General features: G+C 31.6%; 1 protein-coding gene and 1 long non-coding RNA gene across 2 annotated transcripts; one reads left to right on the forward strand and one right to left on the reverse strand.

Annotated features, from left to right (window-relative positions):
- Nucleotides 1-709: 709 nt before the first annotated feature.
- On the reverse strand, nt 710-2,121 carry LOC145306167 (uncharacterized). The gene is made up of 3 exons (XR_013874911.1): nt 2,038-2,121; nt 956-1,087; nt 710-852 (listed from the first exon to the last, which is right to left on the reverse strand). It is a non-coding gene; the product is annotated as an uncharacterized LOC145306167 (long non-coding RNA).
- An 11,820-nt stretch (nt 2,122-13,941) lies between these two features.
- LOC145305211 (uncharacterized) lies at nt 13,942-19,217 on the forward strand. The gene is made up of 2 exons (XM_080146784.1): nt 13,942-14,111; nt 14,369-19,217. The coding sequence occupies exon 2, from the start codon at nt 14,897-14,899 to the stop codon at nt 15,875-15,877; it is 981 nt and encodes a 326-aa protein (XP_080002910.1). The 5' UTR covers nt 13,942-14,111; nt 14,369-14,896; the 3' UTR covers nt 15,878-19,217.
- The last annotated feature ends 279 nt before the right edge of the window (nt 19,218-19,496 follow it).

The raw sequence follows: 19,496 nt of genomic DNA on the forward strand, positions 1-19,496 counted from the left end.
TTTTTAACAACAAATAAAACTGTAAGTATGTCCATTAACATTATTCTGTATCAAGCAATTTTTCAACAAATTTACTTACAATTTTGGTTCGACTCTTATACATACATTTTTATTCTGATTAATCAGTTCTGACTGTTAATGTCTGTTTGTCCTACTGTTTCAGTGCTTCACTTTTATGGATGTTGTCATCCTTGTTATGTTTTTTCAATGTAAAAAAGAGAAAATACTAAATTGATTTCAATCACTAGATATAAACAAGTAAATATAAAATAAGATTTATTGAAAAACATAAAATGTGCATAAAAATTATTCAGTATTATCCTCTTATTATCTAACCTAAAATATTTATTCTGTGGAGGGGTGGGAAGGGAGTGTGGGTATAAAAAATTTCAAAATTGAAAAAAAATATTTCTAAGAGGATAACGCCAATTATTCTTCATAAAATGGTTCTTTTCCAAACTGAGTCTCTCCTCCTGTATCATTAAAAATTTACTTCATATGCTTATGTGAAAAGAATTGTGATTTAGACCTCACATATTTACTGAAGGATAAAGTGCTTTCACTGTAATCATATTTGGAAAGGGCAATGTTAATAAATTTAAGTTTCATAGGCTAAAGTGATTGTAATTTTCAAGACTTTGTTTTATAAACAAGTTTTTGTTAAGCCAAATCCAAACATAAATATATGATAACGAAGTAAATAATTGTTTCCTGGGTCTCTCACATTCTCCCAAAATATTCTGCTCATCATTTTCAAAGCAGGGCTAGCATTTGGATCATGGATAAATTCACCAGTCAAAAGTTTAGTCAGAAGTTGAGATTTTCTTCTTTCTTCAGCTGAGATGTGGTTTTCTAATGATTTTTTTATATGATATGGATTTCAGCAATTAAAAAATATCTAGTCATGCATTATAATTAGGTATATTGCGATAAAATTCTACTTAAAAATTATAACCTAGTTGAAAATAATCTTCACCAGTCCACAGCTGTGCAGGTGGTGGTGGTAGGAAATCAACATGTTTCAAATCAAAATCTTTAAGGTGAGACTCAGGGACTTGAGTTTGTATTATCTCATGGTCTCCATTATCTAAAAAGACAAAGTGTGATGTTAAGCTAGATAATATTTCTTTGATACATACAAATATTTATATTTAGCATTTTTAGGTAAAACTTGACATAATTTACCATATTCAAATGAGTCACTCAAGAATCTTTACTCTCCCCTACTATTTTAAAAACTAAGATATTCTTAGGTACATATTTTAGTCAAAAGTATTGCAACTCTATGTCTTACAAAATTATAACTATTAGGGTCGGCACTTATTTTCTCCTTTGCCTCTAAAAAGTATAAAGATACTTACTAGAATGAAAAGGAATACAATAGCACGAAGATAAAATTAATAAGCCAACTAATAAGTATTTCATTCTTTTATTTTGAATTAAAACTAAACATTAAAAATTTGTTTGAATTTATTGTAACCTACATTTTTACAAATGTTATAGATGATTTATGTAGTACATGTGTTAATGTTACCTTGATTCTTTTTTGGCTTTAACATTATGAAAACATTTACATAGCAAGATCAATATTAATTTTAGAGCTGTGGCACCATTTTTTTTCTTTAAGCAGTTGCAATATCAATGAAAATTTAGAAGATATAAAAAGCTATTTTTAAAAATTATGTATCTTTTATGTGTATAGTTTTCATTCTTTTCATTTTAATTAAATGAAAACTGCAAAATAACTATCTTGGAAATAAGTCACTTTTTGAAAACTTTCTTTCTGAAATTTAAAGAATTCAAGATTCCTTATTAGTTAATTCTGAATCAGATGTATGCTAATTCATGTATATATTGTAAAGAGTAAATTTTTTAATGAATTTGGATAGATGAAATGTTCATTTTTAGCTCTGCAGTATGTTCTACTGGTGTTATAGTGTATTTTTGATATACCTCTTAAAATAGGGTAAAAACAATTTAAATTGAACTATATTTTAAATTAGCTGAATATCTTCTCTGGGTGCTAACAATCCTTACCTTTAATAATATTAGAATTGTCCTTATCTTTTGTATCTTCTTTAAAATAAAAGGCATCATCTGGTACTTCTCCACTACAAATTTAGATATTGTTTTTTCTCGTATTCATTCGAATCCGGTGGATAAGAACCGGTTCTCATCCATACGAAAAAACTATGTCTAGCATCGTATTATATCCAGATTTCTACGAATATAGAAATGTACAATCATAAGATTAAAACCAGATTTTTTAGCCGGGGCCTTCGGCACCACAGGGCTAAAAAACTAGTTTTAATCTTATAATTGTACATTCTATATCCGCGAAAAGCCGTTTATAATACGATACGAGAAATAACTATTACATACTTAGAGATAAAATAGGGGTTTAACATAATGGATTTTCTAATTTTTTAGAAATAAAATGAGTGTTTTATGTGCAAATTAAAAATATCACATATTGATTTTACAAATAAACTTATAAATAAACTTGTTGAATAAAACAGCGCAATTGTTCAACTTAATGGTTCCTAAAGGAAGCCTGCAGCAAATACTTGTCTTTTAAAGATAAAGAAATGCAATTAGAAAAACAAATAATTTAATCAAATTCAACAATTTAATAACAAAAAAGTTTCAGTTTCTTGTTGGCTGTAAAACAGTTAAGATTTTCATAAAAGGAAAGAACACTAAGATAGAAAAAATTGAATGAATAACCTTGCTTTTAACTACTTACATGATAATAATTAGATTAATGTGTTAAAATTGTCTACAAACTATGCCTTTAATTACCCATATTTTCGAAATTTTGCACCATAACAGTTAGAACAAAATTTCATACCACTTATTGCTGCATTCTGGAATGAGAAATTGTGTTAAAATTGGAATAGTGTATTTCATCTCAGTGACATTTTCAGATTTTACCATAATGGGAAGTTCTGAAAGGAAATATTCCACTTTGACTGCTATAAGACTGTCATTTTAAGATTCCTATAAATTGATTGTTTTTGTCTACTTATGGCAGTCTTTCAGCAGTAAGAGCGCTGCATGGTTCCTTAAAGAGATGGAAACTTAATTTTATTGAAAGCTGAACCTGATCTATCTAATATCTAATAGCACAGAACCTGAATAAAGCTATATAAGTCACAATTAGGGGGTATAAAATTTCAATATGATACATTAAGATTAAGATAAAATAAATCGATCCATTGCTGGTTTCATAAAGGCACTATAAAATACCTTCTGTATACAATAAACTACAATTCTGACAAAAAAGAGTGCAAAATTAATCATTAATACCTGAGATCTTGGTTTATCCTTCGGATAGTATTTGTCTAAAATTCTGGCTGTTAACTTGACCATTATTTCATTAGGCTCATATTCATGAGTTTTTGAGATTTCATTTTCGTAAAGACTAATCATTTCTTCAGTGACATCATTGATAATCATATTCTTAACTTCTTTTTCATTATCTGTTAGATTTTTCTTGAGATAATATAAATCCCGTTTGGGGTGGAATTTTGTGCTTTCATATGAAGTAAAATCAACCTGTGGATCAAAATTATGTTTTAGATCATTAAGTGCTAAATATCCACGTACTATCACTTTTTCAGCTGTGGTATAAATTATCCTTCTTACTGAATCCTCATCAAGTGATTTAATCATTTCACTTGGTGCATGTGTTTTTGATCTATTAAGATCATATTCTTGAAAATATTCAGAATCTTCTGGAACTTGTTCAGCTCTGCAATATAATACAATAATTGTTTTTTTTTATATTATTAGAGACCAAACCTGTTTTTTAAGGTAAAACGAGTAGAAAATACACAAACTTTATGTTGTATTAACAAAGAAATAAGGATTTCCTAAGTTCCATATGAAATGAATGGAAAAATTGTTTAAAATTTGATGCATAAATCATAATGTATATACTTACCCAAAAGTTTTAAATTTTGCTCTATTGCATATATGAGTACAAAAGTAAACACTTTTCAATGTTACATTCTGTAAAGGAATTTATGGTAATGATTAAATTTCAATTTTATAAAAAATGAAACTTCAATAAAAATTGAAAAATTTAAGAAGTGTTTAAGGTCCCCCCTGAAGTTTTCTCATCTCATTTTAATGGAATCTTAAAGAAATTACAAAAAGTTGAGACTTTGTTTCCTTGAAAAAAAACTGTTCTTTTCACTCAACTAGTTTAAGTTCCAAATAACTTTAACTGAGGGCTTTTATTAGCCTTTCCCTTCTAACCCTAAGCCAATAAGTAAAAATAATCAAAAGCAACAATCAAAATATAAAAAGTTTATTTCTTTTTATAGAATTAATCATTCATACCTGAGGCCTAGGTTTATCCAAAGGATAATATTTGTCAAGTAATCTTGCTGTTACCTTGGCCATTAGAGCTTCAGGATCATAACTAAATTTATCCTGTCCTGGTGATAAGCTTGTAAGGTTTTGTAATTCACCTTGTACATCTTTAATTATCAATTCCTCATCTGCTTTATCTACTTCTGCCATATTTTTGTTAGCACCATATAGATAATTGTTTTTTCCTTCTATGAACACATTTGAACGAATATCAAATTCTTTGGATATTGCCTCAAAGCCTCTACTAATCATAGTAGCAGCAGCATCAAAAAGTATTTTCTTTGCTACTTCCTCATCAAGGGATAAACTTTTAGCTTTAGGTTTGGTATACCTTTAAAAAATTAACCTTATCTATCAAAAAATGATAATTATTGATTTTGTAATATAGTATATGTCTTATACTAAAACTTTCTCTAAAAAAAATAAGGTCTTTCCTGTTGTCATGTAATTCATTGTGTGCTTCCTCTTTAGATTCTTTTTCAGAAGATTCCCAAAAATCTTTAATAAGATTGTTTTCATATCTATTTGACATTTGACCTAACTCAGAATGATTATCTTCATTATCTGCCAAATCATTTGACTGTTTTTTAATTTGATCTTTTTGATCAACTAATGGTTCACTTGATGCAACTTTTGATCTTTTGTTTAATTGCTTTTTCTTACCAGGCCTACTACTCTTTCTTTGATTTAATCTTTTTGATTGTTTTTTCTTTGGTCTTTTTTTTCTGTTGTTTCTATTTGTATTTTGTAAACTTTTCTTATCTGTCATGTTTATAGATTCTTTATTCACCAAACCCTCAAGCATTCCTCTGTTATTAGGTTGGGGTAGACCTCTATTTGTATGAGTTAACATTGTTGGATGAGGTGGTTTCTTCAGATTTTGAGTTATAGTTCTGTGAGAGGGCAATAGATGAGTCCTTAAACCTTTACTGTTACGACTGAATAAATGAAAATCTAATACTAATTACAATTATACTAAATTTTACTACTTATAGATAATGATAATTAATTCTTATTTTATCTTAATAAAATTTGTATCTTCTGTATATAGTACTTAACTAAATGATTTATTCTATAATAATAAAAATGAGTTTTTTTAATAAAGTAGATTAACCACACTTTAGCATAATCAGTGAACTCACATAGATTCCATAGGAGAAGTTTTAAATGTTGCTACAAGAGTTTCTACATCAATACTCCCAAGTGTTGTAGTTTCTTCTACTTGATCTAAGAATAAAAGACACTGGAATTTAGTTCATTTATTTTTAAAATGAAATATTTTAAAGAAGTTGAGTAATAGTACCTAATTTATTAAATACTGGTAACAAATTCAGCAAATTTCAACTTTTTATTAAGATCAGGTTTTGAGTATATTTAAAAAGTATATTCTTTAGAAATGAAGACTTTATATTCCCCATTAACCAGTGTTATAAATGATACAGGGTTTAAAACATTTTACCTATCAAAGATTTTTCAATATTTTTCATAATAGATGGTTCAGTTGGTTCTGATCCCATTCCATATTTCACACAACTTAAATTATTTGTTAAAAATATCATCATAGAATGTTAAACTTTGTCTATCTAAATCTAAGAAACGTCAATTAAACAAAAATTGGATTCAAATTTAGATAAAAATTCAAAATTCAACTGTTTTTAATACTTTTAGGTAAGCAATATTTCCTTTTTGAGTTTTTTTTTCGGCGTTATCCTCTAAGAATTTTTTTTTTTCAATTTTTTTCAATTTTGTACCCCCCCCCTCCCCTCCCCCCCGACTACCGACGAACAAATATTTTAGGTAAGGTTAGGTTTTAGGCTAGGGAGCCGAGCGCTGTGGCTAGGCAGGCAAGGGGGCCGAGCGCTGCGGCTAGGCAGGCTAGGGAGCCGAGCGCTGCGGCCAGAGTTCATAGTTCGCTGTTGTGGGGGGGGGGGGGGTACTCAAATTTTCAATATTGAAAAAAAATTTCTAAGAGGATAATACCTTTTTTTCTTACAAAGCATACAACCAAAAATATGTTAATTTTACCTATTAGATTAATTTGACCACGAATTTAAAATAACAAATATTTTTAACTAGACAAATACCTCAAATCCGAGAGTTTATTTTTGTGTCCCAAATAAAAAAATCATTATTTTTACCTGTTATCCATAACAATAATAAAAATTAATGTTAAAATCTCCATCTTTTATTTGCATTAAAATATTAATTTCATCATGTTATTAATATAACTTAATTGTTTGACAAACAGAATAAAAGTAAACAAAGTTTCTGGATTAGATTATTATTTAAAAGTAATTATTACCAAGAGAGTTTAATAGGTAAAGCTACCAGACTAGTTTTCCTTTTGCTTATTGATCAAACTTATTTTTGGACCAAAAAATTTATTTTTTTCTGAATAAATGGTTTTAGAAGTTTTGTTTTTAAGGGGATTGAGGGAGTCACCACAAAAGCCTCTGGCACCCCATAAGACAACCAATTTTATTTTAATCTTATGATTTTACATTTTTATATTCATAGAATACTAGATATATATAACTATGATTCTTGACAATTTTGTATAGATGAGGACCAGTTCTAATCAACTGGATATTAATCGGTTTTTAATTAATATGAGAAATTATCACCACTCTAGTTGTATTAAATCAATTAAGAAATCTGAGAATATAGCAAATAAATAAAACAATTTTATGATTTATCTAAATATTAAAATTTAAAGTACTATCATGTAATATGTATATTAAAATAATCAAATGAAAATTCGAAACAAAATTATTTATTTAACAGTATTTTTTATTGCTCTACTAGTGTTTAAACATTTACTTTTGTATACAAAAACAATTCACCTACTGCTTTTTATGTTTTTTTTTGAGGGAGGGGTGGGTGGTTGGAATTTTTTTCAGAAAAAATTGCTTGAAACCAACCACTACAGGACCAGTAGGGTTATTTCCTGTTTCCTGAGAAGCACAACCTAACTAGTTCAGTGGTTACTAAGAGCTTAAGCTTATGATATTAGGCAAATAGACTACTTTCTATTATAGACAATAAAATATATGACTCAATTATCATATAAAATTTTTTTAGATGCATTGAATATCTTCTTTCTAAATTTTAATTGCCTACACAGAACATTTTTAGAGGAATGCTTTGTTTATTTGAAAAAAAGTGTAAAATCACAAAACCTTGGTGTTTTCAACATTATATACATAGTCAGATCACATAGCAAAATATCAAGATAGCAAAGGTTGGAGTATTTATGGATTCTCTAACATTCTAAAGAAAATTAATTTATATTATTACTGATTATTTTATAAAATTAAGAAAGCAATACCTTTTACAATCTCTATTCCTAATTGTATATAAAAATGCTAAAAAAAATATTTCAAGGAGGAAACAAACAACTGCATTATTTATATTGTTATTGTGTTTTTTCTCTATATTTTTACAGAATGTGTGTTTTTAGTGTTTATTGCATTTTGATAAGTGTCAATGGTTTTATTGGAAAATCTAACAAGGATAACAAGGTTTGGTCCGTCTGTATGTTTATTTATCTGTCTCTCAGTTTTCCGCGGATATTGAAATGAAAAAGTATATGTTTAAACTAGTTTTGTCCCAATGGACCAATGGCATAACAAAAATGTTTTTATTTTAAGATTTTTATTTTAATACTTGCAGAGACTTGTCTGTATTATAATACATGATTTTTCAGTATGGCTGAGAACAGGTTCTAATCAACTGGATATCAAAAGGTTTCGAGGCCACACTGGAAAATAGATTATTGTAAAATTTTCTTGGATTATCCATTATATCCTTGGTGGAGCAACAAGAAAAATATCCCATTTGTTCTCTCACTTTCCAAGTAAATTGGTCCATAAATCTTGTATTGCTGCTAGGAATATGTATTTGCCAGGAATCTTAAGGGGTAAGACAAATAGATGAAATTGATGTACATCCCAAGAATGATAAACAGAATTACTCCTTATGAGGATTATTTGTTTAAAAGTTCGGTCATTACTAGTTTTCTAACAAACAATGTAACTTAAATATAAGTACCCAAAGTTTTTGAGCTAAGGAATAAGATATCGTGTTTATTAAACATTGGGTACCAGTTTACAGTCCAATCCATCGCTTCCCTAGTATTTGTAGATATAAAGATGTAAATAAAAGATATCTTCTTTTATTATCTATTCATAAAAAGAAATAAAGTTAAAATTTAAAACTTTTCTGTAAACTATTCATGTATGTTTTTTCATTAACTCGATACATTTCTACTTTATCTCTGGTTAAAAACTGGTAAACACGAACTCGAGGTGAACTCTTTAAAAGCAATGATTCTTCTTAAACTATCTTTCAACCAAAAGCCATCTCTGAACCTATATGAATCTTCACAAAAAAACTTACCTCTATCATAGTTACTAAGAAAAACATAATTTAAGTCAATTAAACAGACGGATGCCGAATGTGCCAATAAATATATCTACATTATACCTACAGACTAAAATTAAATAGAAGCTACGTCAATGTAGAGTTGTAAGAACTAGTGTTGGTATGCTAATGTAATTACTCCAATTAATGACCTAATTAATTGCTTTTACACATTCACACATTTGCTCAATGCTCTCTGTAACTTTTTACAAAGTTTATATTTAAATAGAAGATTTTTAGAAAAATAAAACAAATTATGATCTTGTTAAGGAATTTGATTCTGTACCTACCTTTAAAAACTTTTAAAATGCAATTTTAATGATTTATATAAATAGTATTTAAAAAGACGTTGGGAAGGGAATTGGAGGGTTCACTTCACAATTAGTTTTGATTTTAAAAAAAATAATTGGTTTTTGTAAGAAAGAAGTATATTTTGTAAAGTTTGGGGGAAGGGGGGAATTGGGTATTGTCATATAGCCTAAAACTTGCCCAAGAAATTTGTTTTTGAAATTATTCAACATCGGTCCAGCCAATTATTTTGAAGATCTGTAAAGAAATTCTAGCCGTAATGGTTCCAGCTGAACAAAGGAATTCACCTGAATGTTTGCAAGCAAAATATGATGAACTCAATAAGCTACAAGCTTTTAACACTTATGAGATAGTAGATGACATAGGTCAAGAAAGAATAACCACAACTTGGGTTCTCACAGAAAAAGGAACAGAGAAAAGGGCAAGACTGACAGCCAGAGGATTCCAGGAAGAGACAGATTTTCCGACAGATAGTCCAACAGTCCAAAAACAGTCAATCAGATTGATTTCAGCTTTAGCAGCTACAGAAGGATGGGCAATATATACAACTGACATATCTTCAGCCTTTTTACAAGGAAGTCAGATGGATAGAGAGGTTTTTGTTAAACCCCCAAAGGAAGCAAATCTAGAAGGAAAGCTGATGAAACTAAACAAATGTTTGTATGGGCTTAAAGATGCTAGCCGCAAATGGTATATGAGAGTACAAGACAAGCTGAAAGAGCTAGGTTTCAAAAAGTCACCTCTGGATAAAGGTCTTTTTTACATGATCAAGGATGGAAAGTTAATTGGTCTAGTAGGTATACATGAGGACGATTTCTTTTATGCTGGCACAAAAGAGTTCATTGATCAAATTATGCCTAAAGTACTAGGAATATTCAAAGTTGGCAAGCAAGAAACCAAGCAGTTCATGTACACTGGATTCATGTTCAAGCAAGACAAGAATGGAATTACCATAGATCAAGACAAATATGTTGATGATGCCAAACCCCCTAAGGTCGATACAAGTATGATCAAAGACAAATCAAGAGAAATGAACCAGGATGAGTTGACATTACTAAGACAAATAACTGGCATTCTGAACTGGACTGTCAGGGCAACACGCCCTGATTTAGCTTATGATTGTGTAGATCTTTCTACTAATTTCAAAGGTGGTAAAGTTGAAAAGATCAAAGAAGCTCAGAGCTGTATGCAAAGAATGAAAAAGAACAAAGTATCTATCAGGATTCCTAATCTTGACAATCTAGAAGATTGTCAAGTATGGGTGTATACAGACGCTGCATTTCGCAATCTCAACAACAACACAGACAGCTGTGGAGGGTATGTCATTTTTCTGGTAAATATCAAGAATGGAAAAGCAGCTGTAATAGAATGGAAAGCGAACAAGATAAAGAGAAAAGTCCACAGTACTCTAGGAGCTGAAACACAAGTTCTGTCACTAGGCTTAGATGCAGCTCTTGGTGTAAAAACACAGATCAAAGCAATAACGAATGGGGAAGTTGACCTCAAGGTAAGAGCCATTACTGACAATAAGTCAGCTAGAGATGCAGTCTATTCAGAATTGGAAGTACAAGAAAGGATGCTACGAGCTGATATTGCTATCATCAAGGACATGATTGAGGAGAAAAGAATTCTGGAGGTAAGATGGATAAAAGGACAAGACATGTTGGCAGACATATTGACAAAGAAAGGGGTCAAGAAGGACCCTTTGCTGGATGTGATTCAGACGGGAATGATGTCAAGAAACACCATGGACATCATCCTCAACTAGTTCAAACAATCAAAAAAAAAAATAACACAACGCACAATGTAAATAAATACAATTGTATATATCCAAATAGTAATAATATATTTTGGTACCGAAAGTATACGAAAATTTGGCAACATATTACGAGAGCACAATTTGATCATTTCAAACCCGGAAAAAATGTTACGCGGCATTGCAGCAAATCCAGAGTTTTCAGCACCGCAGGCGCGAATCATTCTTAAAGAAAGAATATTTTAAAGAAGTCAGTTAACGATTGTTAACAAAAATTTTTTTTTGTAGAAAAAGTGACGTTAGTACATTTTCAAAGCAAATTTCCAGTCCAAAACCATCAGAAATTTTTTTTCATTTTCTCCCGGCTGTATTTTTCCTGTTTGAATTTTTCCATTAGTAACAAATCTTCCCAGTTTCATGTCCACAAAACAGAAGTTTAAAATATTGTCCCCTGTGCAGTAAAGAAAAAAAAAATCGAAAATACAATTTCATGAAAAATTTTTTACAATGCCTTAAGTGAAACAGTATACTTGTACACCAATATTCATATTGATCTTCATTTTTCAGATAATAGACAAAGTTTTTAACAAGTTTTTCTCCAACAATGCCACCCAAAGATTATGTTTTCGCAAGCTATATGATGCCCCATAGGATCTGGGATGAATCAGTCACAAGGGCCAAATGGATCTCCTTGAAAAACTACGACATTCGCACATGTACGGATGTTATCCTAGATTGTGTTAGAGACCAAACTGAAAGCAAGAACATAATCGTTCTTGCCTACCAAAAGTGGGCTGGCGCTCTGGAGAATAAAAAGATAGCTAAGTATCTGGAGGAAATAGTGGATGCCGTGAAAAAGCAGGAGAAGAACAAGCTTGTATTTGGGACTTGCCTGTTCATACCTAATAGTTCAGTGGTCTGGAAAAAGGTGGGAGAATTGAACGAGAAATTCAGGTGGTACAATGAGTCCCTAGGGATGCCTCCCCTCAACATGCACAAAATGGCAATGTGCTGGGTGTCAGAGACCAACAAGACCTTGAGAGTGAGAGGAACCTCCTTTGTGGAGTTCCAATTGGGGTTGGGCTTAGGCATCAACCCCAGTTATGAATGTCTGATAAAAATCAAGAATAACATTCTTATTGCCCTGGACACCACTTTTTACGGCAATGCTAACAGGCGCAGATCAAGCTTAACCCAAATGAAGGTTCCACCACCACTTATTGAAACTGAGGGGTATAGATTCAATGAATATCACAAGCAAGAATTGGAGGATCGTAACCTCACAGGAAGACCAAGATCCACAGGTGGACACAGGAGGACAAGACTGACATGGAGCCAGAGGAGACCAGACGGCTGGCAGTCCTGGGATATTTACAGATCATCTCCCTGGACAAAGGAAGAAAGAGAGAGAGCACTCAATGATTATCTTGAAGAACTTCATCAATCTTCAGAGCGCCCTTTTTGGGGTGTTCAGACCAAGGAGGAGGTGACAGAGGGTGAAGCCGAGGCTAAGGAGGAGATTGAGGATGAGGAAGTGGCAACAGAGGACTTAATTGTTTTCTCTGAGGATGAAGGAATAGACGAAGGAGAAAAGGAGGATAGAGAGGTGGAGATTCTCACAAGTAAACTAACACTTGGAAGTGGTGAAGCTAGAGAGGAAGGAGAGGAAAAAGACGAGGAGGAAGACAAGATGTTAGAAGATTGTAATGAGAGTGTGATTGATGCTATTGAGGAAGCAGACGTAGAGAATAGCCATGAGAGATATAATAGAATCAATGAAGAGCTAGTGTTACAGTATAGGAAGGAGATAGCCACTAAAGCTTGCAACTGTCAAAGGAGAAGACAGCCTCAAGATTATGGAAGGGAGTAGCCAACAAAGGTGAGGAAGAGAGACATGCCATGGTCAAGGATCTGGAGTATTATAAGAGGAGGGTTGAAGTTCTAGAGTCACAAGTTGAAAGAGTCATTAGTGAGTACAACTTTCTTAAAGGCCTCTATGAGTATGGAGGTAGAAAGAGGGAGCTGAAGCCTACAGGCAGAATGTATGCTCAGCCTAGTGATTTCACCGACAGCAACAATTAAGTTTAAAACCAAAAGTTCTCACAAGAATAGACAATCTGTAATTAATGTGAGGATTTGATAGTAACAGACCAAAACCTATGTTTTACCTAGGTATGATTTACAGTGCTCATAGACCAAGTATCAACCTGGGTGCCCTATCCATGGATTAAGAAGAGGCCGAGCTTAAATGACCAAGAGAGGACTCTTCTGCTAATTATAGCACCCAGTGATCATAGACCAAGAATATATATTTTATCTATTTTTATAATAAGAATATATTTATGTGTGTTTTATTTTGTTTATTCTATTTAGCCATTTTTATTTGTCTATGAAGCTTTTATATGTTCCAGAGTGTCTTAGCCTATTCTGGGGTTTTAATTTATTGATCAACATTAAATCATAGACCAAGTATTTGTGAATTTTACAGAAACACAAGATGCTGCTGTCTACCTGGATGAATGGTTACACATGTTTGTTTTGTGGTGAGTCATGCTACTTTTATTGATTTTCACACAGCTTTATAACTTACTGCTCATAATATATCCAAACACATTTATTCAAAGAAATATTTTTAATTGTGTCGGGAATGACTTCAAAATGACTTCAAGAACAGAAATGTATGATCTGTTTTATGACATTACTTAAAACTAAAATAAATGGGATGAAACATTCGAAAATGACTATCCCTGTTTTCTTTACTTGTGTAAATGGTAATGAGATGTTATATATTAGAACTAAAATATAGGAATGTTGTATATTCCAGTAAGGCTCTGACTTCAATTAATTTTCGCTAGATTAGAACCAGTTCATATTCTTAAAGAAAAATTATGTATGGATCACATTATAGATATTTAATTACATTCTTATTTTTAGGCTTTTGGCATAGTTAGCTACTGTCTTGGTACTATATAGTGTGTTCCTTGCGGGATCGAACCCCACCTAAACCTTACTAGAAATATGAGCAGAAGACGACTTTTGTAGTTTGAAATCATATTATCTAAGCAATGAAGCACGGCATAGCCATATGTATGCGCCCCCATGCGCTTTCTTCCTTTGTATTGTTTGATGCCCTCAGCACGGCACATGTTATGTGACGAAAAATCATGTTTTGTAATAAAATGCGTGGTTTGCTGTGTGATTTTTTACCTCTAAATACTTTCTGGCTTGATATGAATTAAGACTGGTGAGTATTCTTTCTTTTTAACCTTTGAATTTTGAAGAATAGAGTGATTTTTTTGGTTTAAGATATAGCAAATTGATTTCTTTATTTTTTCATTAAAATAGACCAAATCATTGACTTATTTTTACCTACGAATAATTTTATATATTTTAAAATGATTCTGTTTGAAATTTATCAGTTTCTATTAAAAAATATGCACATTTTCTTATTCGTTGAAACATTTTTAATATTTTGTATTAATTTTGTTATTATCTTTTTAGATCCCACCGTTTCATGGTGTAAATACACTATTTGTAACTGCATCAGTGCCTTATTCATTGGAAGTAGTGAGGATGATTGTGCTTCATGCACTTAAGATCTCGTAGACGGCCACGTAGGCCTAAGTACCGAGATATTCGGCCCAAAGTAGCGAAACAATGAAACGGTAATCAAGTCTGTCAGCCGAAGAAGAAGCTGTACTGGATGTTGTTACTGTTAATGTGCTGGATTATTGAATAATCTCCAGACCAGACTATAACTGTAATCAGTGCTAGTTAAAGTGACATTATGGCTCAATATAGCGAACTTGTCAAAGCGCAAAAAAGTTATGGTGATCTGAAATGATTTATTTGATGAACTCTAGACGTTACCAACCATAATTGTAATCAGTGCTAGTTAAAGTGACATTATGGCTCAATATAGCGAACTTGTCAAAGCGCAAAAAAGTTATGGTGATCTGAAATGATTTATTTGATGAACTTTAGATGTTACCAACCATAATTGTAATCAGTGCAAGTTAAAGTGACATTATGGCTCAATATAGCGAACTTGTTACAGCGCAAAAAAATTATGGTGAACTGAAAAAGACTCTCAAAGCTATCGAAGATCTTAAATCATTGAAATTCATGATGGAGATAGCAGGCGATGATCTATATAACTGTAGAGATGAGTTCATTTTTCTATGGGCTAAAGCTGCCGCAATAATTCAAAATGGTTTTGTAAAACCGCCTGGCACTTTAGTTGATGATATCGCCAGTATGTTTTACTTATTGGCCAAGGCCAATGTTAAGCCTTGTTTGCCTTCTAAGAAGAAAAACACTGCTACGGCGAGCACTGCCGTAGCTGTTGTTGATGCTGTTGTTTGTGTTGCAGTCAATTCTGATGTTGTAGATAGAGATGCAGCCGTTAACAACACTGCTGGGGCGAGCACTGCCGTAGCTGTTGATAATGAACCTGTTGGTTCTGCTTGTGAAGCTGTTATTGATGCTGTTGTTTGTGTTGCAGTCAATTCTGATGTTATAGATAGAGATGCAGCCGTTAACAACACTGCTGGGGCGAGCACTGCCGTAGCTGTTGATAACATTGCTACGGCGGGTGTTGCCGTAGTTGTTCACAATGCTGATGTTGGTTGTGTTGTAACCAATTCTCATGATGTTGGTGATAGCGCCGCGGCCGTTCCTGATGATGATGTTCACGTTCCAGCCGTTGCTGCTGTCGTCAGAGTTGCAGCCAATTCTAGTGTTGAAGTTGTTGCAGTTGACGCTGATGCTGATAGTATTGCAGTTAATACTGAAGTTGTTGCTGTTGCAGACAACATTGAGGTTGGTAGTGTTGATAATCACTGCCGAAGAGGCTTCCAACTGCTGAAGATGGTTGGAGGAAGCGGAGCAGCTTTGAGGGCTGTCTCCACAGCAGAGAAAATTATAGAATATTTCTCTTGTGCAATTAAATTAGTGCCATGTGATAATGGCCGCCGACACTTTGTATTCGATACAGGGTGGTCATTTTGAAGCAGTCCAGCCGCGGATTTTTTGTAGCCAAGCTGGCCAGGGAAGTACCGACAGAAATACCTATCCCTGCACATCTAATCTACGACATAAACCATTTATGTGTGAAAATGATCTCCTAAAGAGAAGAAATGTTACAAGTTATATATTAGGCTTGTGAAGGGAACCAAAATGGGTTCTGTAAAGAATAAGTATTCATTATTCAACTAATTTTATTGTTCATATTTAAGCACAAAAATTCTACAAAACTGTTTAAACTTTTAAAGCAGATTGTAAAAGATTTTGTTTCTTTAAGTATGATTTTGAAAAGCAAAAGTTCGTGTGTATTAAATACCAAATGATTTTTGCAGATTTTTAAATTGAGAAAAATAGATTTTTTTTACAAATTATTTTTCGAGGTATTTTTTTCATGGTTCACGTTTACTTAAAAAATGTTATTTCTCAGATTCTCATATGAAATAATGCATTAAAGTAAAGAACACAACATGTAATGTTATTATGATAATGTTTAAAATATTCCTCATTATTATTTTAAAAGATTATCGCAAAAAATCAAGATATTTGTTTAAATTTGTAAGCAAATCAAAGATTTTCTTTCATTCCGGAGGCAGAGATTTTTAACAATTCATGTATAAAAGTTGTTCTTTCACTCCGGGAGCTGGGATTCCTATTAATCCACGCGTAAAGATTTTTTTTCATTCCGAGAGCAGAGATTCGTAGTAATATACGTACCTAGCGATTTCGGACAATTTTAAACCTTGAGAAAGTATTTTATAGCAATTATTTTCCTAGGTACATATATTTTCGTTCATGTTTAAAAAAATGTAAACTCTATTTCTATGAGATAAGCATTTATAATAATGAACACGATGTATGATATTATTAAAATATTGATTATTATTTTATATGAATATCACAGAATTAATTTAAGATAAACTATGCATATTTTAAATTAAAACTTTACCTTCATTTTTATCGCAGATATTAAAATTGAAGCAGTATTTTTTTTAAAAAGAAATTACCCATTTCTTAAAATTTATAAGTAACGCAAATTTTGATACAATTTTGTTTTAACTTATAAATGAGTTCAAGATTTTATTTTTGAAGCAAAAAACTAAAGTTTTCTAATCGAATACATAAGTTATTTTTACGGATTTCATTTGATCGGGACCTGGGATTTTTTCGCGTAAAAAATCTTAGGTACTTATTTTTTTAGACGCGAAGCATTATTTTCGCGTTCCTTGTTTGACAACATGAAATATGATATATTGATAAGAATAAGAATGAAACACATTTAATCATTTTTAAAATATTTTCTTTTCATATATTTACATGCATTACAAAATAATTTAATATTAATTATATTTAAGTTATTTTTTTTCGTTCTGAAGATTTACCTAAAATAAAAGCAGTTAATTTTCATGAACACAGCAGATTTACTTTGATTTGTTTTGATTTTCTTGAAGCAGAGATTTGATGAATAATTTGATAATTGATTTGATGAATTATTATTGATTAATTTTAACTTTTATGTTAAAGATGTTTGAGTCCGGTGCCAGAAACCCTGCCCACAGCTAGCTCAAAGAAAAGAATTGTCGACTTGGTAGCCGGAGGCAGGGATTCTTGTGCCAGGCATATAAAATAATTGATTCTTGCAATTATTTTAAAATGTTTGTAGTTTGAATATTCAGCCGGAACTGAATATGATTATTTTGTGTGTATTGACTGTATCCTGTTGGAAAGCAATTACGCCAAAGATTTAGAGAGTTCGTAGATAAAAGCTTATTACCTACGTAACCAAAGAGCAAGTTTTGTTCCAATTTTTTGATAAGAAAATGTAAAGTCAACAATTTTTAAAGCCCTTTTCATTTTTCTGAGCTTAATTTAAATTTGCATATTGCAAAAATGCATTTTTGATTTTATTTGAAGTTTTATTTTGATGATTTGATACAGTCATTTTGTGTGTTCTTAGATTTAAGAATGCTTTATTTATTTCGATGATTTTAATGCATTTCATTTTTAGCATTAAGGATTCGTTTTATTATTATGATTGATTATGAGCTCCTAATGAAAGATTAGGTACTCTTTTATATTATTTCTTTCTTTCTTTTTTGAGTAAAAAGATTTGATTGAAACGAAGTTTTTCTAATTTTATTATTTCTTTCTTTCTTTTTTGAGTAAAAGATTTGATTGAAAAGAAGTTTTCTGATTTTATTTATTTCTTTCTTTCTTTTGAGTAAAAGATCTGATTGAACTATTTAATTTTGATGATTTACCTTATGATGATTTTATGATACAGTTTTGATGTTTAGATTTAAAGATATTTTATTCTATCGTATAAAATATTATTTTTAAAAAAAAAACCCTTTTGGGTACCTGATGAATGTTTGGGTACCTTCGTAATTATGGTCTAGCAAATTAATTCAAAAAGCAAATTCAAAATTGAATTCTTTTGTTTTAGTTGTGAGGCTATGTGGCACCAATGTTGTGCGTGAATGGGAAATGTGAAAGTCTTCAATGATGTATGCATTTTCTCCTATTCCTTTATTCCTGCTTATAATGTGTAAGTGAGGCAGTTTGAGTTGTTGTGGATATTCGTGAATGTTTTTTACGAGCGAATTTGAGGCCATAGGGCCATTTTTCAAACTCTTGTGATTTATGTGGTCATGAGTTTTGACTTTTGTGGACACTGTCTGCACACAAAATTGCAAAGAATGTTAATGATGTGTTCGATTCCTCAGTTCACAGGCGGGTGTGTCTTGGTACTATATAGTGTGTTCCTTGCGGGATCGAACCCCACCTAAACCTTACTAGAAATATGAGCAGAAGACGACTTTTGTAGTTTGAAATCATATTATCTAAGCAATGAAGCGCGGCATAGCCATATGTATGCGCCCCCATGCGCTTTCTTCCTTTGTATTGTTTGATGCCCTCAGCACGGCACATGTTATGTGACGAAAAATCATGTTTTGTAATAAAATGCGTGGTTTGCTGTGTGATTTTTTACCTCTAAATACTTCCTGGCTTGATATGAATTAAGACTGGTGAGTATTCTTTCTTTTTAACCTTTGAATTTTGAAGAATAGAGTGATTTTTTTGGTTTAAGATATAGCAAATTGATTTCTTTATTTTTTCATTAAAATAGACCAAATCATTGACTTATTTTTACCTACGAATAATTTTATATATTTTAAAATGATTCTGTTTGAAATTTATCAGTTTCTATTAAAAAATATGCACGTTTTCTTATTCGTTGAAACATTTTTAATATTTTGTATTAATTTTGTTATTATCTTTTTAGATCCCACCGTTTCATGGTGTAAATACACTATTTGTAACTGCATCAGTGCCTTATTCATTGGAAGTAGTGAGGATGATTGTGCTTCATGCACTTAAGATCTCGTAGACGGCCACGTAGGCCTAAGTACCGAGATATTCGGCCCAAAGTACCGAAACAAGCTACTTTGGTAGCAGGACAAAATGTCTCACAAATCAACCATGTGACGTCATATAAATGAGGGATTATCCATCTCCTTTTTAAGGGTTTTCTCCTCTCATCTACAACATTTTTATGACGTCAAAAAGCTGATTTATGAGACATTTTGTCCCGCTACATACTTTG

Source organism: Acartia tonsa, chromosome 14 (genome assembly GCF_053477335.1).
Source record: "Acartia tonsa isolate MP-2025a chromosome 14, ASM5347733v1, whole genome shotgun sequence".
NCBI lineage: Eukaryota > Metazoa > Arthropoda > Copepoda > Calanoida > Acartiidae > Acartia > Acartia tonsa.